At 37.4% G+C, this 9358-nt stretch overlaps 1 protein-coding gene across 1 annotated transcript; it reads left to right on the forward strand.

Moving 5' to 3' along the window:
- The first annotated feature begins 5399 nt into the window (after positions 1-5399).
- Positions 5400-8616, forward strand: LOC108574428 (ATP synthase subunit a-like). Its single transcript, XM_017937018.1, is given in 2 exon segments — positions 5400-5498; positions 8287-8616. Coding segments are annotated over 2 exon segments (429 nt in total).
- The last annotated feature ends 742 nt before the right edge of the window (positions 8617-9358 follow it).

Consider the following 9358-nt stretch of genomic DNA (forward strand, 5'->3'; position numbering starts at 1 on the left):
TATTGCAACAAAGAGGTAGATCCAGCTATTGTCAAGTGTAAATCTCCTTAAAGCGTATTTCTGTAACAGGAAAGGTGAATTTACAGTTTTTTCTATGGTGGAGTATATTTGATCTTCGTGAGAATTATAGAGACCTTCTGTCATATTGCACAAGTGAATACACACTGAAATTGATTTTTGTAGAATTTTTACCTGAACATGAAATTATGGTACAGATAATTAATTACACACCAGTAACTACATGTATCTATTTCTTTTTCTCTCCCCAAGGTGGCCAGTGTGTGGAGAGACACGTAACAAGCACCGGTTGCAACTTAACTGCGAAAGTTCCACTTGACACGCAGTTCGTGCACATGCGTACTGTTTTTGCAGAATGGCGCCGACTAAACAACGAAAAGCGTTTTGTATGGTGTAAAATGTGTGAAAACGACGTCTGTTAACACACTACACCGCAATTTTTATTTTCTATTTATCATGAAAAAATCCCATATGGAGTCTTTGTAAGGTACGCTTAAAAGCTTAGGGAGATTATCTTTACTTTTGTGATAGAAAGCATCCTCGCACCACATCATGGAGCTGAGAATAAATTTTTAAAAGGGATACAATCTTTTATAGACGCTCTGTAGATGGTAAGAGAATTTGCAACATTAAAATTAAACTATACACAATATAATAATAATATTGAACTTCGATGATATTTTTTCAAATAAGCCTCCCATTTTCTTTTCACATTTGCAAAACTGAATTTCTCAATTATTCAACATCCTGATATTCTGCATTCACTTGCCAGTAATATCCAACATTCCAGTAGTATGTTCACGAAATCCACGTTGTCAACTACACCGTACAAGCATCACGCTACAACACCAGCCCTCGAACGCCCATATCTTGTTCGTGGTTTCTATAAAGGATTAAACTTCGGCTTTGCCGGTCCATCGAAAACGTGTTCGAGTAACCAATAATTTCACGCGTTGCTTGTATCGGCGGAACACCGTGCTGCATAATAACGAAGTCAAGTATAATGAAAAGTTGCTACCGTTTGCTACTTGTCGCGCCATTTAGTAGAAATAATTAATCTCCGAATCGAGGAACTTCGCCGAAGGGGGGAGAAGTTGATTCGAACGATCGTTAGCGGAGAGTGTCGACGTTTACAATAAATGCGACGCTTCATAAGCGAAGTTGTAGATCGGCGAAGATAGGTAGAAAAGAAGGCAACCTTCGTCGCTGAAGTTCCGCAAGTTTCCTTTCAATATAAGCCAAAGAATTCCGTCGTCGCGAGAGACCGGCTGCGAATAAACCGAACCGGAACGGCATCAGGATCTTAAATAAGATACTCGTTACGTGATGCCAGAACTACTGAAGCCCCCATAATCTTTCGAACGGTGGGAGGAAGGAGATTAAACTTTGACTTCGCGAGTTTGTTTCCGCCAGGATCGAGCAGCACGGTTCCCTTTATCCAGAGGAACGAAAGAAGAGAGAAAGAGAGAGAGAGAGAGCAAAAAAAAGAATGGAAACTGTCCGACCTGTTTCGGCTTTCTTACCAAAGTTCTTTACAAAACGCTGTGGGGGCAGGGAACTGAAACTATGGGAGCACATGCTGCATACGATCTCGTTTCAGAGGAGAATGTGAAGAAACTTGTTCGTGATACATTTACAAGAAACATCATTTTCGCTGAAATTAAACATTTGCATTTAATAGTAATTTTCGTAATGGTCGATACATTTTTGGCAACGTGTTACTAGAGCGTTAATTCTGAGTAATTCCCAGTGAAATTGTGCATTTTAATACAGCCGAGACAGTTCTAGATTTCTGCTGTAGGTTTTTTGAAAATTTTCCTGCACGATGGACTTGACGTGTGAAAACTCTTGTCACATGCGTAACAGACATCGCTCGAGTACCGGTAGACATTTTCCCGCAATAAAGGAAACTGGCGAAAGTTCCCTACCCGAGCGCAACCTTCTACCTTCGATGAAACAGCATTTTATTTAGGATTTCTGGACAGCCGGTTGTTACATACGCGAGAAATCGTAAATATTATTATTTTTCAATATCTGTTCATTTCCAGGAATCCTAAAACGATTTTACAACTAAACAAACCCAAAACACCTCTCTCCGTCAGCTCACAAACCACATCCATAACAAAATAGCTACACCAATCAGGAAACACCTCCACATACACTCTTACACCAATAGTGAAATAGTAATAGTTGATAAAAGACAGTTTTTCCAGCGACACGTCAGATACACGCCAACTTTCGACCAGTGAACACCATCACATTCTCGCGCAGACATACATTAAGAAAATACACATAATATTAAAATAATTAACTCTTTCGTGCATTATTTCTCAACATTTCCCGCGCACTACCTAAGTCCAGTATCCTAAGTAAATTCCTTGAGTGGTTTAACTCAAAAAGAGTTAATCCACATTTTGCGATCCGTAACACTCTCCATAATAATTTCGTGACAATTTCGGTCTCTAATTCCTTTCAGAGTACAAGGAATCCTTACGAAGAAACAAAATATGTACCACGTCAGTCTTATCACACCTTTTCATATCGCGTTCATTGTGGTAGGCATAGGGGAGAGCGAGAAGCAAGAAATGCTATTTTGATATTAATTGATAGTTCGAAGTGTCTAGTTTGTATTAGTATGGCCGAGAAGGCATAAATTTACGTTGTAATAAAATTGGAAACATAAAACGAAAAAAGATCATTTGACTGGAATTACCGGAGTCAAATGGGTAATTCAGTGGCCGGAATTATCTCGCTTTCCCCTATAGACCCAGTATCGTCCTGTGTAACTCGTTTTTTATTGAATATTAGCTACGTGCTAAGTTGATATTTCCATCGCTTTTCCACTATTTTCACCGTATTGGGCACCAACAGCACCTTCGTAGGGTAAAAATGACAAAATACAGCGGAAAAGCGTAGGGAGCTTATTTGTCCCGTAGCCTGAGATAGGAAAGTCCTGGAAAAAAGCTGCCGCAGTGAACTTGATATCAAGCGTCGATCGTAAATAAAAGTGAACAAGTTCTATCGTTAAATTTTATCGTGACAATTACGAGAGACAGATAAGAGGAATCGATGTCGCGTACAGGAGTTTTCAGGAACAACGGGACTGTCTCTAACTGGCAACAGCTATTACGGTGTGCACCAACTACCGCGGACCTACCACTGACCCTACATGATCCCTTCAAAGGATTAAACTTGAACGTGTCCGCGGTAAGCGCTTTCTCAAACACGTAGCAACACCGTTTCTATTAACAAAGTAAGCCGAGGTTGCTTCTTGATATAATTGCTTTTCTTTGAGGAAGGAAAACCTGACCGATACGCCAAATCGATGAGAATGTATTATCCAAAGTGAAAAGTTGCATATCTATCGTGCAAGTTTGTTTTCGAATGATCCATTTGGATCGTGGTGTACTTAAACAGAATTTCCTGAAACAAAGCACAGAGGAATTTTGCTTTTCCGATGTCAAATGTTGACATAGATGTGTGTAGTTATACACAAGTTAAAGGAAAATTTTGTGAAATAAAAATAAAAATTATAAATTAAAATAGTAGAATAAAATTAGTAAAATTACTAAAATTAGTAAAATAAAAATTAACTTACGAATTAGGCAAATGCAAGGTTCACAATTTAAGGGTATAAGTACGTTTGAATTTTTTGGACGTATTTATTGTTAGTATCTCCTTAAAGACTTATGAATTATGGAATAATGAACTTTGGAATAAATATTCATAAATTTTGGAATTTAGAGGATAGAATATGTTAAGAAAGAAGTTTGAGTACTATAAAATTGAGATACGTACATTTCGTGAAGTTTTTTCTTAGACTAGATAATGATTTTGTGGAATAAAGAAAATTATTCCCTGAATAATGCGTAGAATAGTGTTGAAATTGGCGCCAAAAGACCGATGTATCTCTGCACCAATGGGAGGCTAGCATCGGTAGGGCCTGGTTTCGAGGCTGCGAGGCTACCGATGTGCAATAGAGAGAACTAGTGTAAACTGGATTGTTCGTGCGGAAGGTAGTCCGGCGATTTTAAGTGAGATAATTTTTTTTGTCGCGTCTGAAGTGTTCGTAGAAGCAAAGAAATCGTGAGTGCTGTTAACACCTAACAAGTTGAAAAATTGGATAATTCTAATTGCGAACAATGGAAAATTCAGACGCGGAGTGTGCTGCGTCACAACGAAATGTGAGGTTATGTAAATGGATCTATTGTAAGAACCGAAGAAAACGCAGCCACGTGGAATCAGAGGGACGAGAAAGCTCTTGATTTAATTATATTAAGTGTAAGGACAAATCAATTAAATTATATTAAACCAGTAAAAACATCGTTGGAAGCCTGGGAAACGATCAAAGACGTGTATGAATCCAAAGGTCCTACGAGACAAAGTGTACTTTTCAAACAAGTGTACAGAATAAAAAAGGAAAGAAACCAAAGCATGGCACAGTATACAAATAAATTTATACACAAGGTAGAGCAACTAGACGAAGCTGTTGTACACTTGCCACATACCATATTATCAATAATGTTAGTTAATTCGCTGCCCAATGAATATGGAACGTTTTGCATTGCTGTCGAATCCAGAGAAAAGATGCTCACGCTTGGTGAACTTGAAGTAAAATTACTGGAGAAAGATACAAGGAAAACAGAAAACGACGGATAACGCGAACTCAACGGTAAAGAGGCACTATTTTCAAGTAAGAAAACACCTTATATTAAAAAAGTGCAACAGCTTTGTGCAAAGATAGCGTATACTACTCTAGGAGAAAATACATAGATATACGATACCATTTCTCTCGTGAGGCGCAAAAGGGTGGTAGATTAATGTAGTACACTTGAGTATGAACGATACGATAGCCGATAATTTAACTAAGGCGTTGCCAAGGATAAAACACTCAAGATGTGTTGGTTGTTAAACCTGTGAGATTGAACTGATCAATTAATTGACATGCGCATAAGGGAGACTGTGGAAATTAGCGCCAAAAGAACCGATGTATCCCTGCGCCAATGGGAGGTTAGCATCGGTAGGGTCTGGTTTCGAGGCTGCGAGGCTACCGGTGTCTAGTAGAAAGAACTAGTGTAAACCGGATTTCTCGTGCGGAAGGTAGTTCAGTGATTTTGTAACAGTTTATGGGCCTAGAGCACATATAAGTGAGGTGATTTTTTTGTCGCGTCCGACGAGTTTGGAGAAACAAAGAAATCGTGAGTTCTGTTAAAACACAATAAGTTGAAAAATTGGATAATTCTAATTACGAATAAATGCAAGATTCAGACGAGGAGTGTGCTGCGATACGATTTGTGGGGTTATGTAAATGGATCTATCGTAAAAACCGAAGAAAACGCAGCCACGTAAACCTTTGCTTTACTATCGAATCCAGAGAACAGATGCTCACGCTTGATGAACTTGAAGTAAAATTACCGGAGGAAGATACAAGGAAAACGACGGACAACGCGAACCCAACGGTAAAGAGGCACTATTTTCAAGTAAGAAAACCTTATTTCTCTCGCGATTCCTATCGTACGAACGATATGATAGCCGATATTTTAACTAAGCCGTTGCCAAGGATAAAACACTCAAAATGTGTCGGGCTGATAAATTCATTGACATGCGCATAAGGGGGAGTGTTGAAATTGGCGCCAAACGAACCAATGTATCCCTGCGCCAATAGGAGGTTAGCATTGGTAGGGTGGTGTGCAGTAGAAAGAACTAGTGTAAACCGGATTTCTCGCGCGGAAAGTAGTTCGGTGATTTTGCAAAAAATAGAATGCTCGTTTGTTTGTAGGTGAATCTTTTAATTCTTTTGACCAATCTAAATTAAATTTTCTATAATATTTGAAATATGACGAATACTTGAGATTCAAATTATAAATCAATTTTCTGCTATTATCAAAACAGGAATTGATTAAATCCTCAATAAAGACCGTACCGAAATTTCGAATCCAATATCGGTAATAAAAATAAATGTACAGCAAATTTTTCTGTAGACTTTTATTTCAAGGGAGAGGTTGTAAACGAAATTAAGATTTATCTACGATCGAAGGGAAGTTTCGAGAGGCCTATGTCGAATCCTAATTCGTGGGAAAGACTTTCCCGTGAAACTGAAGATTTATCGTCAGGTAGGGTGAAGTTCTTTAAACTTTAACATAAAACCTATTTTACGCACACAATTCGTCTTCAGGGCTAAATGTACCTCCATGGTCGATGTTAAACACAATTTAACATTGCGAACGCTCATCTTCGAGTAATTCGCGAACCGGATATCGATACGACGTAAATCCATCAGGCAGAGTGTGCTCGATATTATTCCAGATACCCACTAATTACTTAACGACTTTGAAAGTAATGCAATTAAAACCCGCGGATATTCTGTCGTGAGTTAATTAACGAATCGCTCGAAAACTCGCCGAAAGTTATCTCAACGATGCTTGAGAGTTTTACAAATAAAATTCTGATAAAATGTACAGTCAGGTACTAAATGATTTGCTTAATAGGTACAATGAAGTAGCTCGTTTAAAAGTTTTCAAGAAATTTTTCATTTCGTAGTCGTTTAAAGTTGCATTAGTAACGATTAGGAATTGTGGCTATTAAAAAGAAATTATAAAAGGATGGCTTTATTATTGTAGGAAACGGAATGCAATTAATTAAATTGAAGATTTGTAAAATATAATTATGATAAAGAACACAGTTAACGCTTCATTGTTTCGCAGGAAACGGACCTCTCTCGTTATTGTTTTCCCTATTTATACGGCTTCGTGACCCGCGTTCGCTCTCTCTCACTCTCACGCACTCTCTTCGTAATTTGATCCCTCGCATTCGTAGAAACACACTCGCTCTTGTTTAATAACACGAACGTCGAAAGACCACCGTTTTGCCTATTCGTGTTTCAGGTTCTTTTACGAAGACGAACTCGACCATATGATCGGCCCGCTCCGGTCATTAACCTCCTACATTATGTTGCTCTTAAAGAATATAAAAGTATTTTTTCATTTTTTTCTTTACAAAGCGGAGTCTCTATTTCGATATTTTCCTTTATAATTTACGAATTTATAGTTTTGTAATGTATTTTTGTTCAAAAAATTTTTTTCGGTACTTCTATACCGAATCATAAAACTCGTGCCTTGTTAAATAGATATAAAACGAGCGACCTTCCCAGCGGAAAATCAGTCACTTTTCGACAAATCTTGGCAGATGGATCCCAGCTCTCCTAACCCAAGTGCATCGAGTCCAATTCCACAACTCTCTTTTTGATTCGACAAATCTTGGCAAATGGATCTTAGCCATTCTAACTCAAGTGTGTCGAGTCGTATCGATCCAAGTCTATAGTCGCTTTCCAACTATCGTTCCTTTACTTCTCATAATAACAACCTTACGAATACGGTATATGTATAAAATAAACTCGTGATCCAGTTTAGATTTGATACGAAGGAATTTGCAAATTTTTTGAAAATAATCTTTTAAAATTCGTAAAATCGAGAAATTCAATTTTTCGAAATCTACGAATAGTTAGAGTATCTTAACCAATCGGAAGATCGACGATAGAGTTGAAACTGAACACCTGGTGCATCCATCGTTCTCACAGAAAATGAATTCACTCAATATTGGCGTGTGTTCAATGTAGCAGTTTAGAGTAAGATCAAAGAGCAGTATATTAATTATATCGGGTCGCGCAGACGAGTCGAACAGTTATGTACATATATACCGTGAAGCAATTAGACCAGTTTGACCTAAAGTTAAAATTTCACCGTCATAAACGAACTAGCCACTTTGCCATAAGTAGTCACGTGTCCATCTGGTTCATCTCCCCTTTCGTTCATCTCGAATGTCTGATTAAATATTGAGTGTTATACTGTAACGAGCTACATCGATGTCTGTCTACATATTGCACGATTCTACTTCAGGTAAAATATCGTGCAGTACGATTGCAAGCACTTTACTTACAAGGGGACATATCGAAGTGTCAATCATCGATTTTCATGAAATGTAAGTATAATGTAGTTCTCATAAAAATACTGCATTTGATGCGTACTTTTTTTTTTGTTATCGGCAACCATTCATGTTAAAGGGGTGAAAACCACCCTTAAAGTTGAGACTGCGAAACCTATTTCGACGAATATCTCGGAAACTACTTTTTCATTTAATTGATTTTCTATTTATTTACCTTTTATTTTTACTTTTATAGTTTATTGATTTATTTATTCTCGTATTAGAATTATTTTGATAATTTTGGTTAAATTTATTTATAATGAGTTTAATTTATTGGTTTCTAATAAGTATCAACCTAATATTATTGTTTTTGTTAGTTTATTGATTTATATTATGTTATTAAATTTGTTTGGTTTATTGCCTTATGTTTTTACTGTTACTAGACATATTTCTATTAATTTGATTTTGTCTTTATCTTTGTGATTGGGTTTTATTTTTTATGGTTATTTGAATAAACCAACTATAGTATTTAGGCATCTTGTTCCTAAGAATACTCCTAGGTTTTTAATGAATTTTATAGTTTTAATTGAATTTGTTAGAAATTTAATTCGGCCTTTGACTTTATCTATTCGGTTGACAGCTAATTGTCAGTTATTGTTCAGTAATTGTGTAAACTAATGAAATTAGTATCTTTTCAGGACGAATTCGACGGTGAAAATTATTTCACAAAAAAGTCCATTTATTTACATGATATATTAAAAAATAGCATATTTTTGGTAATTTGTCCAGCTCAATGTTAATACATTTTCTTGAATATTTGTTTATAAAAACCATATAGGAAGGTATACGAAAGACGAATTGACTGGATTTTTTAGGGGGTCCGATCGTGACTGCCGCGAATGCAAGAGAATTTTTCTGGAGTCCGCAGTGACTGCCCCGCCAAGTGCAAGAAGGAACGCTGATTGTTTTGTCACGAAATTAATTACCAATCAACGTGCCTCTTGAGTGTCGCTCACCTTTCCAGTGTGCCTTTAGCGCACTTTTTCTTGGAAGATGTGGGACGATACCTGTGGGTACGTGAAATATTCGAAGTCCTTCGGTCCCGCCAGATCAGCCCTCGACCGAGAGTGCCGTTACACGCACGCAAGGAACACCTCGTTTATGGCGCGTTTTCGGCTATCGAGGACGCAGAAAAACGAGAATTCTAAAGCAATTGTTCGGAAGACGTTAATTATCCCTCGCGATGCTACGAAGCGTCTTACTTTAAAAAATAGTCTTGCCTGTGAGCGTGTCATAAATCTGGTCAACGAAGACCTCATGTGTTCCGTCCTTGCGCGATGGAACAATAATCACAGATATGGTACTTTAAGCCAAGTTTTCCAATTTCCATATTTCATTTGGTGAAAAGACACAAACTTGT

This window comes from Habropoda laboriosa, unplaced genomic scaffold (assembly GCF_001263275.1).
Source record: "Habropoda laboriosa isolate 0110345459 unplaced genomic scaffold, ASM126327v1 scaffold218, whole genome shotgun sequence".
NCBI classification, from domain to species: domain Eukaryota; kingdom Metazoa; phylum Arthropoda; class Insecta; order Hymenoptera; family Apidae; genus Habropoda; species Habropoda laboriosa.